Genomic DNA, 21,788 nt, shown 5'->3' on the forward strand with positions numbered 1-21,788 from the left:
ATCTCTTGTATTTATTATTATTATTATTTTGTTTTTGAGACAGGGTTTCTCTATGAAGCCCTGGCTGTCCTGGACTCACTTTGTAGACCAGGCTGGCCTTGAACTCACAGAGATCCGTCTGCTTCTGCCTCCCAAATGCTGGGATTAAAGGTGTGCGCCATCATGTTTAGCTCTTACTATTTTGTTTAAGGTTTCACCAAGATCTATTTTTACCTTCCTTTTAGATGCCCAGTGGGCATGAGCTGGGTGCTCCCTCTCAGGCTAAGGCCTCAGGAAGAGCTTTGGCGCTGTACCTCCTCTGCTGCTGTCTCCCACCTTCTTTAGCTCCCTGCTAACGCTTCCTCCATGGGGGAATCACCGAGGCTTCACAAGAACAGAAAGTGATTCTGGGTTCTGATGGACAGAGAGCCTCCTGCTTTTACTCATCCATCTCTCTCCTCCTCTCTCTCACCCCCTTCCCCTTCTCAGACACTGGAAATGGCAGCCGCCCTTGCCCTGTTGGGATTTTATTTCAGATTTGAAAATCAACCTTGTGAATGGATCAAAATAAAATTCCCACTTGCAAGATGAATTAGATTCCTAGCAACAGAAAATGAAATGGTTGCCGGGGGCAGAGACAGAGGGGCAGGGACGGCCTCACGGGGGTGGGGTTTCAAATCGGGAAGGGGAGGTGCAGTGATGGTGATGGTGATGGTCAGACAGCAGTTCATGATAATAGCGTTCTAACATTTGCTGTGTATGCCACACACACACATAGGCACACACAGACACAGACACAGACACGGACACACAGGTACACAGACACATGACACACACATACAAACACAGACATATAAGACACAGACACTGACACACAGAGACACAGAGACATGCAGATACACACACAGACAACACAGATACACAGAGGACACAGATAAACACATAGATACAGGTGCACACAGATATAGACACAGACAACATAAACACACTCGGGAATATGCATAGGTATGCATAGATACACAACACTTAGACACAGACACATACAGACACACACACAGATGACACAGACACACCACACACACACACATACAGGCTACACAAATACAGACAGACAGACACAGCACACACACAGGCTACACAACTACAGCCACAGCCACAGCCACAGCACACACACACACACACACACACACACACACACACAGAGACAGACTAGACAAATACAGACACAGACACAGCACACACATACACACACACACACACACACACACACAGGCACAGGCTACATAAATACAGACACAGCACATCACACACACACACACACAGACTACACAAATACAGACACAGACACAGCACACACAGGCATAGGCTACACAAATACAGACATAGCACACACACACACAGACACAGGTTACACAAATACAGACACACCACACCACACACACACACACACATATACACAGACACAGCCTACACAAATACATACACAGCACACCACACACACACACACACACACACACATACACACACACACACACACAGATACAGGCTACACAAATACAGACACACCACACCACACACACACATATATACACAGACACAGGCTACACAAATACATACACAGCACACCACACACACACACATATACACAGACACAGGCTACACAAATACACAGACACAGCACACTACACACACACACACACATACACACACACACACACACACACACACACACACACACACACACCTTTAGGTCCAGTCTGGCAGATCTGCAGTGGTTACAGAGAAAAGCATCTTTTAGAAGAGATGTCATCAAATGGAGAAGCTGGCTGCTCATTTTCCTTAGAATTGTGTGGCTTTCATCAGGGCAGGGACAGGAACACTCCTGCATGAGATGGTTTCCAGGTATAACTCTGTTGGGGTCGCCTAAGATGTGTCCTCAAAGGATGGGTATTCTCATTTCCGAGAGCCTGATCCTGAGCCCCAGGGAGCTTCTGAGGTGAAGATACTTGTCCTGTGTTTGATCCAAGAACAGCTGATAGGTAAACGCTGAGGAGGCACCTGGGAAACTTTCTTCCCTAAATGCTGAACTTTGTATCAACAGGTAAATTGCTGGCGAGACCAGCACAGGGTGCATATCCAGCTGTATAACATTGCTTTCTATTCTGATGCCTGCTGGCCAGTCACTTTGTCCTGTCCTGGACCCTAAAAGTCATGAGTAGATTCACGTGCAGAAAGTTTTGGGCTCCAGCATGTCCTGGGGCAGAAGCACATCAGTACAGTGGTGACAACGGAAATCAAAGTTTCCATTTTGGATTAAAACTAAATAAATATAAGGTCTTAAATATTTCTTTCTTTCTTTCTTTCTTTCTTTCTTTCTTTCTTTCTTTCTTTCTTTCTTTCTTTCTCTCATTTGTGAAGGGAATAAGATCAGCAGAAGGAGCCTTTTCACCCCACACTCAGATGTGGCTTTTTAGGGTTTCTTTGCTAAGTTTTAGATTGTTAAGGCCAATCCAAGCAAGAACATTTTTCTCTGTGTTCCAAACTGTGTGCTTTGATGACATCCCCACTATGGAAATGACCTATTTTTTTAAAGTTTCTAGATGAACCCTAAAAGTAGGTTGAATTGGACAGACCAGCGAAAAGCCATGTAAAAAATAGTTCCAGCATGCTTTGTTCTAAGATTTTTGGGGGGGGGGTTATGTAAGTTCAGTGACTCTCAGGATAGAACATGTGACTTTCTCTGATTTGTGAAGATCTTAGGCTGGTTTTCCCTTTTGAGAAAAAAAAGATTTAATTTTATTGTGTGTGCATGAATATTTGCTTGTATGTATACTTGTGTCCCAAGTGTATCTCTGCTGCCCTTGGAGATCAGAAGAGGGCACCAAGAACTGGCATTACAGAGGTTGGGGAGCTACCATGCAGACACTGGGAACCAAACCTGGGTCCTCTGTAAAAGCAACCAGTGCTTTTAACCATTGAGCCATCTCTCCAGCCCCCAACTTTCCCCATTTGCTTGTGATTGCACACCATGGCCTCTGTCACAGTGTGGCACACACAGGGAGTTCACAGGAGTGCTTGTCTCTTCCTGTCTGATTCTGTCCATATGAGCACAAGTGTTTTATATCTTTATATAACTGGTTTTCTCTCCCCCCCCCCCCATCCTGATTTTAAGTGAAGTCATGAAGTAGGCCTTCAGGAATGTGATTAGTAACACCAGTTCTTGAAGTTGGTCCTGGAGGAGGATGTAGTAGGCGTGGCGTCAACTACCAACAGCTTTCATGAATCACGGCTTGCTCCTGTGAAGGGCTGCCAAGTTCAGAAAAAAATTAGTATTATGTAGGGTTTTCTGGACAAGTGTTATCTCAGCATCAGGAGATAGCAGTTCCTGCTTCATACTATTGTTCTGACGATGAAATTAGATAACGGATGTAAGACGCTTTAGCATAGTCACCTTCCAGTAAACACTGACCGTTACTGACTGTCCCCCTTCCCCCCCCCCCCCCCCCCAGGGAATCAGCTTTCTGATGCTTATCTAGTGTGTGTGGCCTATTCCACAGCATCACCCTGATGCTGGCACTCAGGTGACCCTGCTGAACGAGTGTGCAGCTCATGTGTAAATGGTGTTGCTTGATGGCAGAGTTTATAAAAGCCTGGATTCTGATGACTGGACATATTCAAGTGCCAAGTTCTTCATCCGTCAAGAGGTTGACAGCTAAACTTGGTGATCTTTGTCTGGAACCTTTACCACTGGGGAACTTCCTAGATCTGTAGTTTGTCCAGTGTCTCACGGGTTCAGAATGCTTGTCTTCTTGTTTTATTTTATTATGCTATGTTATATTATCTGTGGGTGTTTTGCCTGCATGCATGTCTACACACAATGTGACCTTGAAGACCAGAAGAGGGTGTTAGGTCTCCTGGTTGTGGGCTGCCATGTGGACTTGGGAATTGAACCTGGGTCCTCTGGGAGAGCTGCCAGTGCTCTTAAGTGCTAAACCACCTCTCTAGCCTGAACATTTTGATCTTGTTAGTGTCCCAGACTTGGAGAAGCGGAATCTTGCTGATGACCTCATGAGGACCCAGTGTACAATGGGCAGCATGCGCACCACTGATCTGTAGTGAAACTGTGTCGCTGAGAGTGGCCACTGTGTTTATTCTCTCTGAGGGGATCTGTGCAGGAGGCACGGGAGGCCAGCTTGGTCCAAAGGTGGTGTAGGGCTTTGCGGGTTTCAGGCTCTGGTGAGGAATCACCAAAGGATGAAATCTAAAGATTAAATCACCTTCTTTTCTGTGTGATGCAAGTTGAGAGGGACCTACAGCTAATTTCTAGTTTTAAGTCTTTTCTTCCAAAAGGACGTTTACTTTGCTGACAGGATTTAATGGATTCAGTGTGCCCTTCCTTAAGTGACTTTGTCTGCCTTTATTGTCTCATCTGTAGCTTGACTATAATTTTTTTTTGGCCCCATGTACGAGGCCTGGCATGAAGTGATTGCTTCTGAGCTCTGTTGTGTGAGGACTTGTGGAGGAGAGTCACGGATCCATGAGCTTTGGCTGCCTTGCTCTGGCTCCTTACCTCCTGTGGGCTCCTCCACACTGTCTTTCTGTCTTCTGGAGGCCCTAGACCCCTGCTCAGATGCCCTCCTTTCCTTTTGACTCATTGTCTGGATGTTTCCCACATGGGAGGGAACCCAAGGACGCACGAGGTGAGCGGGGATGCACCTGCTTTTCTTTCCTTTCTCCCTCCTCCTCATTTTCCATCACCTTCGCAGGTGTCTGGGCTGAGCCTTCTCCCCTACAGTGAGGGGGAAGGAGGAAACGGAAGGAGAGAAAGCCATGTTTTAGAGAGGGGCGGTGAGGAAGCACACAGCTGTCCCCAGTTTCACCCCATGTGTCTTCATTTGCTCGAGGCTTGCTATGAGTGCCTGTCATGCGCCTGGCTCTAAGAAAATGGCGCTAAGGTGCTGTCTCAGTTCTCAGGGAGTCACATACAACAGAGATGCTCACTCAGGAATTTTGTGACTTAGTTATTCAATTCGGCTATTATGACAATTAAATAACATAAATAAGTTATATTAGGTGTTCAGGGCTCACAACTCCCACATTTCACTCTTGTGTAAGCCTTTGAATTTATGTCTGTTGTTTCTCACAGGAAACAACTATACACCTGTACAAAAGAGCATATATCTGTCCCGAAAGACAAGTTGGCAGTTTGAAATCTCATAGAGGGACGATTTATACTATGGAAAATAATAAATAGCTGTGATAAATCAGAGTGCCTTCCCCTCGTCCAGCTGTAACTGTTAACTAGCACACACTGTGTGGGGAAGACAGACAGGGAAGAACTTTCTAGAAGAAACACAGAGACAACTGGTCAAGCCTCCTGGTAGGGAAGGGCTCTAGCTAGCCATGCCAGGTTCTGAGACTGAGCTAGACTTAAGCAGAGACAAGGTGGTGACAGCATGTGGCCTTAGGCAGACACAGTTCACCAAGCCAAAGAGCATCAGGTATTTAGGCTGTTGCAAGTGTGTCAGATGTATGGTACCTAAGAGTCTCCAGGGCAAGGATGGGGTTATGAAAGAACACAATGGCTTCTCCAAGATTCATTCTGAAGCCCGTGAGGGAAGAGAAGGTGGCCTCATGACAGAATGCCCCCACGATGCTGCCATCATGAAGGAGGTATTGGTGACAACCCAGGCAATAGATGAGATAGAAGGGAGGCTGTGGAAGCCAGGAGGACATCCATAGCAGAGACAATAGAGGACATGGGATTAGAACTGTGGACATACGTGACAGATGTGTGTGTAAAACAAGCTGGCAAGGACAAAGGCCCCAATTTCTGGCTTGGACAGGAGTGCTCCTGTTGGCTCCTGTCTTGTGAGGTAGAGAATACAGGAAGAACATCCAGTTTGATATCCCAGATTTAGGGCAATGTGGGTTATATGTGGTTATCACACACAGTGGCTATTAAATTTGGGATTTAGAGGGCAGGGGAGCTGGTGGCTTATAAAGAGGCATAGTCAGAGCGCGCACATTCACACACATGTTTTGTTTTGTTTTGTTTTGTTTTGTTTTTGTTTAGAAACAGGGTTTTTCTGTATAGCCCTGTCCTGGAACTTGCTCAGTATATAGGCTAGGCTGGCCTTGAACTCAGAGATCCACCTGCCTGTGCCTCCCAAGTGCTATGATTAAAGGCATGTGCCACCACCAGCCAGCTAGAGCATATATCTTTTATGTATACTTTTATGATAGTTTCTGTGTATTCATTTATAGTTAAGCCTTGGGCTGGTGAGATGGTTCAGAGGTTGAGAGCATTGGCTGTTCTTCCAGAGGTCCTGAGTTCAGTTCCCAGCAACCACATGGTAGCTCGCAACCATCTATAACAAGATCTGGTGTGCCCTCTTCTGGCATTCAGGCAAATATGCAAACAGAGTATTGTATACATGTAGTTTAGCCTCAAGGCCTATTCTACTTTCAGTATCTGTGGTTGTTGGCGGTGGCTGAGTCAGACTGCATAGCCCACTCTGCTTTACTGTCTAACACTTGTCAGGGCAAGTGAGCCGATCCATGACAGGCAGCAATGCCCACTGTATCATGGTCCTGTGCCAGGTAGGCTGCATTGTGAGTCAGACATGTTGTGGGGTTCACACCAGACAAGACTGCTCAGACATGGGTTTAAGCCCATGGAAAGCCTTTACTAGCCAGGTGATGACTACACTGGGTGCTGGGAATCCCAGGGTAGCCCTAAGCCTTTCTCAGGATGATGAGCTTTAAGCATGAAAACTATGTCCTGGGTTGACATACTTCAGTTGACAAGAACAGTTAGGCACAAGCAGAACTACAGAAGGTAAATAGCAAGGTCAGCACATTTAGAGACTTTCCCAGGACTATGGACCTTGATGGATCAGGTCCGTGTTTTAGTTTTTACAGGCAGTTCTGTTTCTTGCTGAGTTTTACAGCCAGAGTGGTACTTCTGTCATGAAGTCAGTTATGCTAAGGTCTGGGCCCTGTTACAACAGACTGTCCTGACCTGCCAGTATGTTGAATCTGGTGTGAGGGGAGGATGGCTAGATAAGCACAGCCATGTTAGAAATCTGATAGAAATTTAGGAAGTTTAGGAAGAGAACAAATGGGGCTGAAGTGCCACAAGGGCTTCCTGGAGGAGGCAAAGCCTAGTTGGTCCTCACAGAACAGGCATGCAGGCTGTGATGCTGGAAAGGGAGGGGCCGTTCACAGCGGGCAGCTCCTCCTCCACACATAACGGTTCCCAAGTAAGTGTATGAGCGAGTGAGGTCAGACGGAAGGCTTAGGTTCAGTTCAGGGGTGTGTGTGTGTGTGTGTGTGTGTGTGTGTGTGTGTGTGTGTGGTGCCTGAACACCAGACAAGAAACTTGGCTTTAGCCTGAGGATTTTTGAGATTATTTTACAGACTACCTTTTTGAGACAAGGTTTCTCCATGTAACTACCCTGGCTGTCCGGCTCTTTTGGAGACCAGGCTGGCCTTAAATTAATTCAAAGAGATCCACCTGCCTCTGCCTCCCTGAGTGCTAGGACTAAAGGCGTGTGCCACCACACCCGGTTCTTAAAAGATAATTTTTTTTTTTTTTTTGGTTTTCTGAGACAGGGTCTCTCTGTATATCCTTGGCTGTCCTGGACTCACTTTGTAGACCAGACTGGCCTCAAACTACAGTGATCTGCCTGCCTCTGCCTCCTGAGTGCTGGGATTGAAGGCGTGCGCCACCACCACCCGGCTTTAAAAGACAATCTTACACGGCTTATACACATAGCAAATGCAGAGTAAACATTCCTATGGGTGATGAGGATATGAGTGACATGGCCCCATTCTTTTCATAAGAGCAGGTTGGCAGAGGTATACAAAGTCAGTAGGGCTGCCAGGTGGAAGGACAGTTCACTGGTGCAAAACATGGGAGAAGACAGAAAATTCAAGAAGAGAGGGGCAGCCATATTTGTCCCTTCCTGAGGTTCGACTGTCTTATTCTGACTTTTTTTTTTTTTTTTTGGAGACAGGGTTTCTCTGTATAGCCTTGGCTGTTCTAGACTCACTTTGTAGACCAGGCTGGCCTTGAACTCACAGTGACCCACCTTCCTCTGCCTCCCAAGTGCTAGGATCAAAGGCAGGCACCATGATACCCGGCTTTATTCTGATTTTTTGAATGGAGTCAGAGGACACCTGGAAGAAGCGCATTCAGTGAGCCAACTTGTAACACTTCTGTGAACTGCTGAGAGGTTCTTAGCCATTTTTTAAAGATTTATTTTTATCTTTATTTGTTTATGTGTCTGTATGTGTCTGTACATGTGTGCATGTGCACATGCATTCTGCTGATATGGAGACCAGAAGAGGGCGTCACCACCCCTGGAGCTGGAGGTTCGGGAGGTTGTGAGCTGCCTGATGTGGGTGCTGGGAACAGAGGTCTAGGCCTCCGCCAAAGCAGCAAGCACTCTTGCCATGGCGCCACCTCTCCAGCCCTAGTTCTTGGCCTTTTTACCACTTGAGCTAAAGAGATCATTCACTGCATTAGTCTTGGCTCGCACAAGTAAGTTGGCTAGTAACAGGACAGTGTGTGAAATTAACTGTTGAGTCAGGACCTCAGTCATTTTGATCAAGTGGATTATCTTGATGTGTTCTGAGTCTGTTGGCGCTTATGCAGAAGCTGGCTTAGATAAGTATTTCTCCTGAGTACACGCATGGCTGGATACCTAGTTTACTCTTAAGCATGGTCTGTTTCAGTGCCACGAAACCCTGGATTCTGGGGCACACATGAAGGTTCCTTTAACCACCAGCCAGACCTTCAGGTCTGCTGGGAAGGGCGCAGGTAAGCCCAATCTCGCGGGAATTTGATAGGCTGTGCACCCTTGCCAGTTCCTGAAACCTGGAAGGCTGAGTCTCTTTCGGTTGGGTCTGAGTGGGCTGGAAAGTATGGCCGTAGACCCTGGACTTGAATGAGAGAGTAGTGGCCTGACTCAGTGTGGCCCATGTTTCATAGGTGAGAAGAGAGGGTCCACCAGCCTTATTTGGGGTCAAATAAGGATGCAGAATGCTGCAGTGTTTTTGGGTGGCGAAGTATATGTGGGGAGAAAGATCTGGGTGGAGAGATGTCAGAGTCTAGTAACTCGGTCCCTGGGCAAGAATCCAAGGCTGAGGTACTTGTGTATGTATATGTATGTGTGCACTTATGTACACACATATGTATGCAGTTATGTACACACGTATGTGGGCAATATTGTACATACATATTTGTGCACTTATGTACACATGCATGTGTGTAATTATGTACACATGTGTTTGTGCACTTATGTACATGAATGCACAGTGTTGCTGAGAGTATAAGATGCTTTGCAGAGGTTTGAGGATACTGGGGACCCATTTTGCTCTTTACCCAAGAATCTCAATCAGATTCTAAATATCTCTGTAACTGTGTGCTTCCCCCACCCCACCCCAGTTCCTGAAATGATTACCCTGAGACTTTATTATTCCTGAATAAATGCCTAGGCCATAAGCTTTGGCTCATTCCCAGCTAGCTCATAACTTATTTACTCGTTTATCCTATTCTTTTTCTTTTAAAGATTTATTATGTATATAGTGTTTTGCCTGCATATACACCTGCATGCCAGAAGATCTTATTATAGATGGTTGTGAGCCACCATGTGGTTGCTAGAAATTGAACTCAGGACCTTTGGAAGGACAGCCAGTGCTCTTAACTTCTGAGTCATCTCTCCAGCCCCTGTTTATCCTTTTCTATGTGTGCTATATGGCTGGTTCCCTCTCCTCAGTTTCATATGTCAGTTTTCCTCAGAGTCTGGGGCAAATCGCTTGTCTCTGACTCTATCCCAGAGTCCATCTCTCTCTGCCGGAACTCCCACCTCCTATTTCCTGCCTCAGCTAGCAGGCCATCAGCTCTTTATTGACAGGTGATATTTCCATACAGAACACAGGAGATTCTTTTGACTCATCCCCGAGTCCTGGGCACTCTTTCTTTAATGTCCTATTCCCTGAAGGACAGGGAAGTCACTGAGGAGCTTACATCTTTGAGAAACCAGAGGTTTAGAGCCACTTTGGTTGGCTGTGCCATCATAGAGTTCTGCAGGCAGGAGGAGGAAGGTACTCAGAGTCCCTGCTGAGTCAAGACTGACCTCTGCATCAGGGAGGAAAGGGCTGGGGTGCAGCTCTGGGGACATCAGCAAGTCACTGTTCCTTAAGGAGGTCCCAGTGTGAGTCGTATTTGGCTGTGCTTTACAGGCAGGCCACATTTGAGACCTCTTTGTAAACAGCGTCGCATGAACAGGCGCATATATTATTATTAGACTGGTTTGGAAGGCTGGAAAGTGAGAGAGGAGCATGGGAGAGTCACTGCAGAGAGTGTCAGTGCCTCCAAGACACTTCCATTTGCTCTTTGCCTTTTGCATATTTGTGATGTGGCACTACAGCTGTCCTTAATACTGATTTGTGAGTTTGCTGTCTAGGACCTTCAGTAGTTCCTTGGTTATTTCTATATTTCTTCTTCTTCTTCTTCTTCTTCTTCTTCTTCTTCTTCTTCTTCTTCTTCTTCTTCTTCTTCTTCTTCTCCCTCCTCCTCCTCCTCCTCCTCCTCTTCTTCCTCCTTCTTCCTCTTCTTCTTACTCCTCCTCCTTCTTTTTTTTTTTATTTTAATTTTTCCAGACAGGGTTTCTAGCTGTCCTGGAACTTTCTCTATAGACCAGCCTGGCCTTGAACTCAAAGATCCTCCTGCCTCTGCCTCCCAAGTGCTGGGATTAAAGACATGCGCCACTACCGCCTAGCTTATATTAGCTCTTCTTTTTAAAACTTATTTTTATTTCATGTACATTGGTATTGTGCATGTCTATGTGAGAGTGTTGGATCCCCTGGAACTGGAGTTATGGTTGTGAGCTGTCATGTGGGTGCTGGGAATTGAACCCAGGTCTTCTGGAAGAGCAGCCAGTGCTCCTAACCTCTGAGTCATCTCTCCAGCCCCATATTAGCTCTTCTTATCTTGTCTTTTAAGTATCTCCAGAGTGTGAAAACAATATTTATAATGAATAATTGTACATTATTTTATAGTTTTGATATTTACTCCAGGAATGCAAATAGGGTTCAATATTAATATATATTATCCACATTGAAATATTAAAGAAAAAGCTACATATTTTATTATGTGTGTAGGATTATTTGGTAAGATGCAGCATGGTTTAAAAAACTAAATAAAAATAGAAAAGAATCCTTCTCTCTTCTCTCATCTCCTTCCCTGTCCACTCTTTTCCCCACTACACCACTATCCTCCTCTTTCTTTCTGGTTTTGAGCTAGAGTGTCTCTATTTAGTTCAGGCTGGCTTGGAACTCACTCTGCAGCCCAGGCTGACCTTGAACTCACAATCCTCTTGCTTGGGGCACAGTATGAGATTATGGATAGGTGCCACCACAGCCAACTTGGGTGTTTCCTTAACTCTATAAAATGCATGTAACAAAATCCTGTAATAAGCATATGCAGTGTGAAACATTAGCCAGGCATAGTGGTGCAGAGGCAGGTGGATCGCTGTGAGTTCAAGGCCAGCCTGGTCTACAAAGTAAGTTCAGGACAGGACAGCCATGGCTGCACAGAGAAACCCTCTCTTGAAAAAGAAAAACTATAAAAACACAACAAAACAAAAAGAAACATTATAATATCTTTGAAATCAAGACTCTGACAGGAAGGCTTATGATTGCTCTTTCTCCTTGGCATTGTTTTGTCTTCTTAGTCAGTGCAATTTTTTTCCAGTAAAGACATACACAAAGATGACTTGAATTCTGTATTCGAACTGTCTAAAAGGCAACTGAAGGGGCTGGAGGGACGGCTCAGCAATTAAAAGTACGGGCTGCACTTCTGACCTGGGGTTTGATTCCCAGCATCTGAGTGACAGTTCACAACCATCTGTAACTTCAGTTCTGGGGGATGAGATGCTCTCTTCTTGCCTCCAGCCACACACCTGTGGCACGCAGATGTACATGCAGGCAAAATGCCCATAAGCATACAATTATAAAAAAGAAAAATAGAAGCTAGGCTTGGTGACACAGGTCTATCATCCCATCTCTTCAGGGAGTTAGGCAAAAGGATCATATATATGAAGGCCACCTGAGACAGACAGACAGACAGACACACACACACACACACACACACACACACACAGAGAGAGAGAGAGAGAGAGAGAGAGACAGAGAGACAGAGAGGGAGAGAGACAGAGAGAGAGAGAGAAAGAATATCATCTCTGGCATTATACATGGATAATATAAAATTTATCTACAAAGAACATTTAATCGAATCAATGGTCAAATACTTTGATACAGTAAGATCATTTAGTATGGAGGCTGGCCTGAATATCAATTGTAAATGTAATTGCACTGCATAAATTCCAACAACTATGAAGTATACCTTTAAAAGGATAATTTGCATTATAAAATAACAAGAAAAGCTGTAATATACTTAGGACAAAATGTAACAAACCTGCCTAAGATCGTGGGATAAATCTACAGAAGCAGGAGACATTAAGAAGGCCATATGGAGCTGGAGAGACGGCTCGGTAGCTAACTGCTCTCGCGGAGGCCTGGAGCTCAGGTCCAGCGCTCGCACAGCTGCTCATAGCACCTGGAACTCTAGTCTTGGGGATCTGAAATCCTTTTCTGGCTTCTGAGGGCTCCTGCATGCATGTGCTGTGCATATGTACACTCAGGCGCGCGCACACACACACACACACCATTTTAAAGGGCCTTAGTAAATAGAGGATAACCCATGTTTATGGATAAAAAGAAATAATTAAACGATATTGATTCAATATAACTGATTTATAAATTCAATGCAGTTTTTTATTAAAGGCCTATCAGGGGTTTCATGGGACGTGACAAGCTGATACTAAAATTTGTAGAGAGAATAAAGGGAATAGATAGAAAACACGAGGAATTCTCAAGAAAAACCTAATTGAGGACTTAACCTGCCAGACCTTAGACATTATGAAGCTACAGAAATAATGTGGTATTTGTATAAACTGACCTATACAATTGGCTAGAGAATACAAAATTAGATCACAATGTATTTGAAGCTTTGCAAACTAGGTGGCATGGCAGGGAGTGGGCAGAAAAAGAATCAATAAATAGAACCCATGGGAATTTTTTGATTTCTGTTTGACACTGTGAGATAAAATTCAGTATCTAATAAATGAAGGTCTTGCATATCAAAAGTAAAAGATTGAATCTTTACTAGGAAGGAGGAAATGCCCTCTGGCATTGGAATGGAAAGTTCTCCTTTTTACTGGGTGCTTCCTCTCTCTGACCTCATTTTCTGGCTACTTTATTGGGTTCTTTTTTCTACCTCCCTACACAATACCTATCCTTTCCAATTCCCTAACACTAAGTAGGAGAGAAGGAAAGTTAGAGGGGAAAGGCTGCACTGATATCACTAGACGACTTCCTGCTGATTAGAGATGTTGAATTCTTTGGGTCCAGTTTAATCTTATGATATCTCTCCAACCACCAGCTAGAAATCCAGCAACCAGCAACAGCAGCAGGAGCAACCAGCAGCAGGGGCAGCAGCTGCCACTGTCTCTCTTGGGGCTCTGGCATTCATACCCTTTGAGGAGTCCCCAGACTTCCAAGTATAAACTATCCTCTGCTGGTAAAACCATGCCCCTGGCAGAGCATAAGACAAATATCATAGTCAGCTGCTGTGGACAGTCTAAAGCAGCCCCATATCTCACACCTGGGATTAAAATGAAACATATATACATAGCATTTCTGTGGTTTTGAAGAATCCAAAATTCTCACTATAGAGATTATATAGATTTATTATTATTGTTGTTGTTGTTAATATGAGTGTTTCGCATACTTGCATGCATCTGGGTGTCAGATCTCCTGGGTTTGAGTTACAAATGCCTGCCACATGGGTGCAGGGAACCAAACCCAGGTCCTCTGAAAGAGCAGCCTTGAATACATAATTTTTTTCTTATTTATTTTTATTTTATGTACATTGATATTTAGCCTGTATGTATGTCTGTGTGAGGTTGTCATCTCTTGGAGCTGCAGACAGTTGTAAGCTGCCATGTGGTTGCTGGGAATTGAACCCAGGTCCTCTGGAAGAGGAGACCGTGCTCTTAACCACTGAGCCATCTCTCCAGCCCCCGTGGATACATAATTCGAATTGTCTTTGTGCATCTCGATACTTGTCTTCCTCTCTTTAGTTGATTTCCTTGTGCAAAGACTCCAAAAAGCCCCGGAGCTCATTGTCGTGCTGAAATGAAAGTAGGGGCGGGGGCCAGAGGAGGAGTGCGTTATGGTCAGACAAACTGGGTCTGGCATTTCAAATAGTGATGAATCCTACTGTGACATCTCTAAGGACTCCCAGGCCTTTGGAACATCCTCTTCATAAAACATCTTTGTCACCAGCAGTTTGCAAGGTGAGGTGGCCACGGGTGGAGGACGCTTGACCGGGGAAATCAAGGAGACCACCTTCAAGGGCGGAGCGCTGGGGATAGACTGTAGGTTCTCAGCTGTGCACAGACGGGGCATTTCCATTTTCAGCTCACAGAGTGGAGTCTGACCTGAACAGTTCTCTCCAAGGCTCTGGATCTGACCTTGGAGGGCACCTGTCTGGGCAGAACTTCTTTTCCTTGTTCACTTTTGGTTCCTCCTTCCTGCTCCCGCGGCATGACCACATGTTTAAAAGTTTTATAGCTTGATTTCAGCACGAACAAGTGGTGAGGCAGTGGGTGGTAGGGTCCATCTGTTTACATAGGACGCACAGTCTATGACAATTGCAGACTCCTAGTTTTCCTTTTAAAATTCTAACTTTTATTTTATGTAGGGGAGTGTTTAGCCTGCACGCGTGTCTGTGTACCGTGTATGTGTGTGGCGCCTGTGGAGCCCAGGAAAGGGTTTGGATCTTCTAGAACTGTAGTTACAGACAGTTGTGAGTCACCATATGAGTGCCAGGAGTTGAACTCAGGTCCTCTCTGCAAGAGCAGCCAGTTCTCATCTCTGCTCAGCCATCTCTCCAGCCCCACCTCCCAGCCTTTAGTGGAGTTGGGGTTTCCTGAAAGCTTTCACATGTGGGTGCCTCTTCACCAAACTCCAGCCACTGTGGTTTTTCTAGAAGCGTTCATTTGCTTTCTGTTAGAAGCACGTTCCTGTTGTTTCAGCAGTCCAGGAGGACAAGTCTCCTAGGTAACATTTTCTTCTCTGGTCCTCTTCTAGGTTCCTTTGGATGCACTTGGTACTTTCCCTCTTTACTTCATTATGCCTGATGCTCCTGTTACCTGGGACACTGCTTTTATTTTTTATTATTTTTGGTCTGGTTACTTAGACCCTTCTGCCAGGCCTCTTCTTAACCCCTTGCATTTCTGTAGCTCCTGTAGAATCATAATACTTAACATATGGTGTCTGAGTATTACTTGGTTCTCTCCTTCAATGAACTCTGAATTTTGTGACAGAGGGACAGGGGACTTGCCTTTGTTTACAGTCATTTTTCCCATTAACTGGCATACGATACCTGTCACTTATTAGTCCCCATTAAGTGCTAAGCAAACCAACATCCCTTCATAGTGCGTGTTAGAGTGCCTCAACCACTTCTTTTTGGGGGAGGGAGGGAAGAATGGGCGGAGAGCAAAGACCTCACAAAGCCACAGTGCTTGGTGGAAGACCCTGAGCTGGCGCGCCGTCTTTCCTCCTCGGGAATGCACTGCACACTGGAAGGTCCGGCAGAAATGTTCTCTTCACTGCTGTGTCTCGGGTGAAGTGAGCAGGCTGACACAGTTGAGCTTGTGGGTGGCTCGTGGAAGATGTACAACTGGGCTTACTAATGTGTGATCTCCCCGCCTCCCTCTTTCCGTTCACAGCATCAAGCCGAGCCCTCAGCCCACGGTGCAGGCCGAGGAGGATGAGAAGAACCAGAGGACAGTAACGGTCAACCCCGCCCACATGGGGAAGGCCTTCAAGGTCATGAATGAGCTGCGAAGGTACTTCCCCTAACCCTCCTGCGCCCTCTCAGATGGAACCTGCGGGGTGAGCTTGGTCAGGGCCTGAGAATAGATGCGGGGGACACAGCACCCACTGAGTTCTGACTCCTCCTTGCTTTCCTTCCTTCTCCGTCTACTCCCCTTTCAGATGTAGAGGCTGGAACCTCTCCCTTTGTGTGCATGTATACACGCATTCGTGTGTGTGTGTGTGTGTGTGTGTGTGTGCATCTGTATTTAATGCCTACATTCAGTGGCTTATCACAAGGGGTATTCATTTGTGGTTAGAGCAGGTCTGTGGGTAAATCTGAGAACTAACTGGTACTGGAATAACTGAATGCTGACACCCAGGTGCAGACTGGAGATTGTAGACGGCACATGTTGTTTGGCTTCCCTCTGTCATTGCTTGGACTGAGACTGGCTCAGGGAGGGAGTGACACAGTTGGCATAATACCCCTCTCTTGAAATGTATGTTAACTCTGTAAAGAAAACCCTGAGGTGAAAGTGCACCCCACCCGCTGAGCTGAGCGGTGAAGGCATGCTGGCTGTTTGGGAGGCCGGTGTGCGCGTTCAGCAAGTGTGCTGCAAGATGGGTCCCCCGACACTGGAAGTGTTGTCCTCTACAGACCAGTGAGCGGCATTTCTTCCTATCTCAGCTGCTGGCCAGGCCTGGGAGGAGTGCGTGGCAGCCATAAGGTCAGAAAGAATAGCCCTGTGGTGCAAGCGTGCTAGGAAGTAGGGATGTACCAGGCGTCTGGCAGGTTGTATATGTATATGTATATGTATATGTATATGTATATATATATGTATGTATATATAAAACACAGTTTTATTTATTTTTTAAAGAGTGAAACAGAAACAAAGGTGGAAATGAACTTTGGGGATGCAGGTGATAATTGAACACAGAAGAGTTAAAATACAAAGGGTAGTGGGGGCAGGGAGGGGCCTTCTAGGCAGAGAAAAGGGCTGAGAGAAGTTTTTGCTGAGATGGGGGACTAAACACGCTTAACCTGACATTCTATTAGATTAAGAACATCCTCTGAACTTTATTTATCATTGTTTGTGTGCATGTATACATGCATACCCGCACAGGTGCACCTGGGAATCAGAGGACAGCTCTTAGCCAGCCTTTTCTTTTCTCCCCATGTGGGTTCTGGGGATTAAAGTCAGACTTGAAGCTTCATGTTTCATGGCTCCTTTCCCTGTGAGCCAGCTTGCCGGTCCTGAGGTTCTCATTCTCTGCTTATTTTCTCATTTCTTCTTTCTGCAAGGTCCAGTATTATACACACACACACACACACACGCACACGCACACGCACACGCACACACACACGCACACGCACACGCACACGCACACACACACACACACACTCTCACACATGCACACACACTCATACACACACACACACACTCTCACACATGCACACACACTCATACACACACACACACTCTCTCACACATGCACACATACTCATACACACACTTTCACACACACATACACACTCTTACACACACACTCACACACACACATTAAATTAAAGCATACAAGGCATGTTGTTCTATTTGTGTTAGGTCTCCTGCCAGATTCCCTGGAAAGTCTGGGAGCTTAGGCACTGGGGAGGGCACATCCGTGGAATGGGATCTTGCGTCACTGACGAATCTCTGTGGGGTGTCCTAGATCCCGGTGGCGGAGCTCCATATTTACTGCCTTAGGCTACCGATTATGTAGCCTTGAGAGTGGGTTTTCTCACTAGGCCTGAGTTTGCCACCGGCAGGGGCCTCTGAACAGACACACACTCCTCCCGCCTCACCCTCAGCTGCTACCGCCCCCTCACTTTCAAGTTAGCCGTCAGGCTGCACCACTGTTGCTTGCTGGGCTTTGTGTCTTTCTCCAAGAGCTTCCGCTTGACTCAGGCCTAACTCCGCCCAACAGTCCTACTGCTCCTTCTCCTTTGAGGGCTCGGCACAACGTCCGTCCGAGGAAGGCTAGCTCCTTCTAGGTGCTGTGGGAAAGCGGAGTCTTTTACTCAAACTCAAATGGGCTTGAGAGCACACGTGGGCATGTTCACTCTCTGCTCAGCCTGACTGAAGACTTCCCACGCACGCCTGACTTACACGCTCTCACATACAGTGTTTGGGGGAGATGCAGGTCTGGGTACCACAGTCCTTCGCTGAGATTTAAGAGAATAATCTTACCCTTTCTCTTTCTGTTTTGTTCAAATGAATCACACTGTTTATATTTGGCTGGGGGGGGGGAGTTTTTATTCCAGGTTTTGGCAGGAGTTGCCCCTGCCCTCTGTCTTTTTCTTCCTCTCCAGACTGTTTTCACTGCAGCAGGGTACTGAGGAATGTGGACGGTCAGAGAGTCACACGCAGGTGTGGCTCAGTGGTTAGAGCACTAGCCACCCCTGCAGAGGATGTGCGTTCAGTTCCCAGCACCCATCTGGTGGCTCACAACCATCTACAATTCCAGCTCCAGGGGATTGCATTGCCTGGCATACACAGACATTGCATGTACACGGCGCACAGGCATGCATCTAGTCAAAACACTCACAAAATAAAAATAAAGGTAAACATTTTTTAAAAGTTACATATAATTTTGTTAGTGGTACCTATGGCTAGATCTTTGGGGGAACCACTTTCTCTTCTTTAGCATATTTACAGATTTGGCTTTTTTTTTTTTTTTTTTTTTTAGTTCTGCTGCTGAACTTTTTTTTTTCCCCTCCTACATCACTATTCACTAACGTCAATCACGTTCCACTTTTGGCTTACTTAAAATGAGAGCCAGTTCCCTGCTGATGGATATTAGCTAACACGGCGCATGAAAACCCACTCGCAGCGGTTACCTCTCCCTCAGCGTGTCCATCTCACAAGCGTAGACTCTGGTGTCAGTACTGGTTCCAGTGCACACCAACCGTGTGTGGGGCCCTGGGCGACTTCCTTCCTAATCTCCCTGATTCACTCCGGAGGCCAATGATGGTACCGTCCTTGCTGGATTGTCAAAGGCCTAATGAATAAAGTGCCCGGAATGGCGCTAGCACACGCCTTGTAGTTGTTCAAAATGCTTGCCCTGTAGTGATAGTTTCTATAGAGTCAACTCCTACAGATCAACAAAGTAGATCTCAGCAGCCTGGAGGAGAACGGTAACGATGCCTTAGCTGCTGTTGAGGCCTGGCCCTTGAGTGTCTGTCACTGTTAGTTTGACGATATGAGAGCCACTGGGTTCGGTGGCTGGAGTAGGGCAGTGGGTAAGAGAATCAAAGCTTTGCCCCTCAGGGAAGCCTGCGTTCTCGTGGTATTGAGAGGCAGAGGAGGGAGGCCCGCGTTACTCCCGTTATTGATCTGGGAGATGTAATGGACTAGTGGAGAGAGGTAGGCAGGCTTTGCTGTGCTGCCATGAAGCTAATGAACTCCTCCAGAGACTCAGGGGTCTGGGCTCGTTCCTCACATTGTCTCTGCGCCCCCCAACCCCCCACCCCCTTTCACTTTTGAGCTATTTTAGCTCGAGCACACATGCCCTTTGCAATTTATGAATCACACAACTCCTGAGTTTCCTATTGTTTTTACTTCTGTGGTAGAGAATGAGCTGTTGGCATGGCAACCACTAAGCCCCGCCCCTCCTGTGCATTTCAGCTCTTGGTTCTGGCTGAGCCACTTTTGGGTGGCACAGCTCTAGTGACTGTGGCTCCTGACCTAGAGACCAGCAGGTGGTAGAGACAAGTCCTTCTCAGAGCACACCCTGACCAGGTCTGAAAGAGGGGAGCAGGAAGGACAGAACGACTGGCCAGTGTTTAGAATTCTCTCTTTCTCTCTGCTGAAGGTTGGTTGTACTTGCTAAGCATGCATTATTTCGCTGAGCTGCACCCTTGCCCCTTGTTGGTTTTCACTACCCACTGTGCTGCTACAAACAGTTCTATGCCTTCTTAAAAATTATTATTTGAGCCAGGCCTAGTGGTGCACACCTTTAATCCCAGCACTCAGGGAGGCAGAGGCAGGTGGATCTCCGTGAGTTCTAGGCCAGCCTGATCTACAAAGCAAGTCCAGGACAGCGAAGGCTACACACAGAAACACTGTCTCACAAAAAAAAAAAAAAAGAATTATTTGTGCATATGTGCGTGCGTGTGCGTGCGTGCGTGCGTGCGTGCGTGCGTGTGTGTGTGTGTGTGTGTGTGTGTGACCTGGGTGCCCATGCTGCAGTGTTTGTGGAGACCGGAGGACACCTCTGTGGCACTGGACTCAGGCTGCCAGTCTGCTGGCTGATAAGCCGTCTTCTGCCCAGCTGTGTTTCTAGGTGCCGGGTACTATGAGCTCATCAGTAGGGATGAACCATATGAGCAGGCTGCTTTCTGTTTTCCTTTTGGTACCAGCTTTATGAGGAGATGACTAATATGCTGTACAATTCACCTGCTTAAAGAGCGCGATTAGAGGCATCAACAAGTCACCCAACCACAGTCAGTGCTAGAATAGTTTCATCTTTCCCAAGAGCAAGCCTGAGTACTTTGGTACTTGCCTGCTTCCTCTGCATCATGCCCCCTGTCTTTATCCTGCTTCCTCCTTTGTCTCCCCAGCCTACCTTTGTCTATATTTAGTTATTTATACAATGTGTGTTCTTCTGTGTCTGCTCTCTGTCAGTTAATATAATGTTTCTATCTTGTTTGTGTGTTTGTTTTTTGGATTTTGGTGTGTGTGTGTGTGTGTATGAGTGCTCACACACAAGTGTGTAAGGCACACACACACATGTATGTATGTGCATTCAGAGGCCAAAAGACAACTTCAGTGTCGTTCCTCAGGTGTCATTCAGTTCTTTTTGAGACAAGGTCTCTCAGTGACCCGGAACTCACCTGGTAGGCTAGGCCAGCTGGCCCGCGGGCCCCAGAGATGTGCTTGGGCTTGCAGACATTTCTCCACAGCTAACTTTTTTTAAGCATGGGTTCCGGATATTGAGGACATGGGCTTCTAAAGCAAACACTTTACAAATTAAGATATATTCCAGTCCTATTTTTGAGTTTTTGACTTTCGTAGCCGAGGTTAAACTCTCCTCTGCCTCCATCTCTGAAGTGCTTGGGGCCACACAGCCCTATGTCCTGATTTGCAGTTCACGCGTGCTGTACACACCTCAGCATTTCATTCCTTTTAACTGGACAGTGGCATTTCATCCCGGCCAGATAAGACACTTGCCTTTTGTCTGTAGTGGGGCACTGCTTGCACTCAAGCTCTCAGTCCTCAGGGACATGCGTCTTCATTTCTTGGGTATGGACATAGGGGTGGGGGTGGGGTGGGGTGGGGTGGGCGTGGGGTGGGGTTGCTCTTTTCCAGTTTCTCCAGTTCCTCTCTGATGTTTGTCGTTAAATGTGATGTTGTTGGTGGTGGGTGCTGCAGGGTGGGTGAGGTGACCACTGATGTTTCTGAGTGTCTCTGACAGCTGTGGGCCTTGTTTCCTGTGGTTGTTGGCCATTTTGCTGCCTTGCTTCGTAAGATGTGTTGGAAATACCTTGTCTCCGTTTTCAAATTAGGTTATTGTTCTGCTGATTGCTCAGATGTAAGTTAGAGTTGGCTTTATATTCTAGAGACATGCCCATTTTCATATAAATGTTTTGACAAAAAAAATCATTCTATGGATTGGAAATCCTTTACAGTGCAAATGTTTTAAACATGGGCATCTAATTTAGCATTCCTTTCTCTTGTTATTTATACTTTTGGTGTGATGGCTATGGGGCCAGTGCTTTGTTTGAAATCACGATTTCCCTATGTTTTCTTCCAAAAGGTTGCTATTTTTGACTCTTACATTTAGGTTTATTTTGAAGCACTTTTTGTATATGGCATGAG

General features: G+C 46.2%; 1 protein-coding gene across 2 annotated transcripts in view; it reads left to right on the forward strand.

Annotated features, from left to right (window-relative positions):
- Nucleotides 1-21,788, forward strand: part of KLHL3 (kelch like family member 3) — a 136,560-nt gene that overhangs the window by 18,807 nt on the left and 95,965 nt on the right. For both annotated transcript variants that reach the window (XM_084794555.1, XM_084794554.1), the window contains one exon: nucleotides 15,846-15,965. In XM_084794555.1, coding sequence (XP_084650681.1) covers nucleotides 15,928-15,965 — 38 coding nt within the window. In that variant the 5' untranslated portion in view covers nucleotides 15,846-15,927. The remainder of the gene's footprint in view (nucleotides 1-15,845; nucleotides 15,966-21,788) is intronic.

Source organism: Acomys minous (genome assembly GCF_964271855.1).
Source record: "Acomys minous genome assembly, chromosome: 9".
Lineage (NCBI taxonomy): Eukaryota > Metazoa > Chordata > Mammalia > Rodentia > Muridae > Acomys > Acomys minous.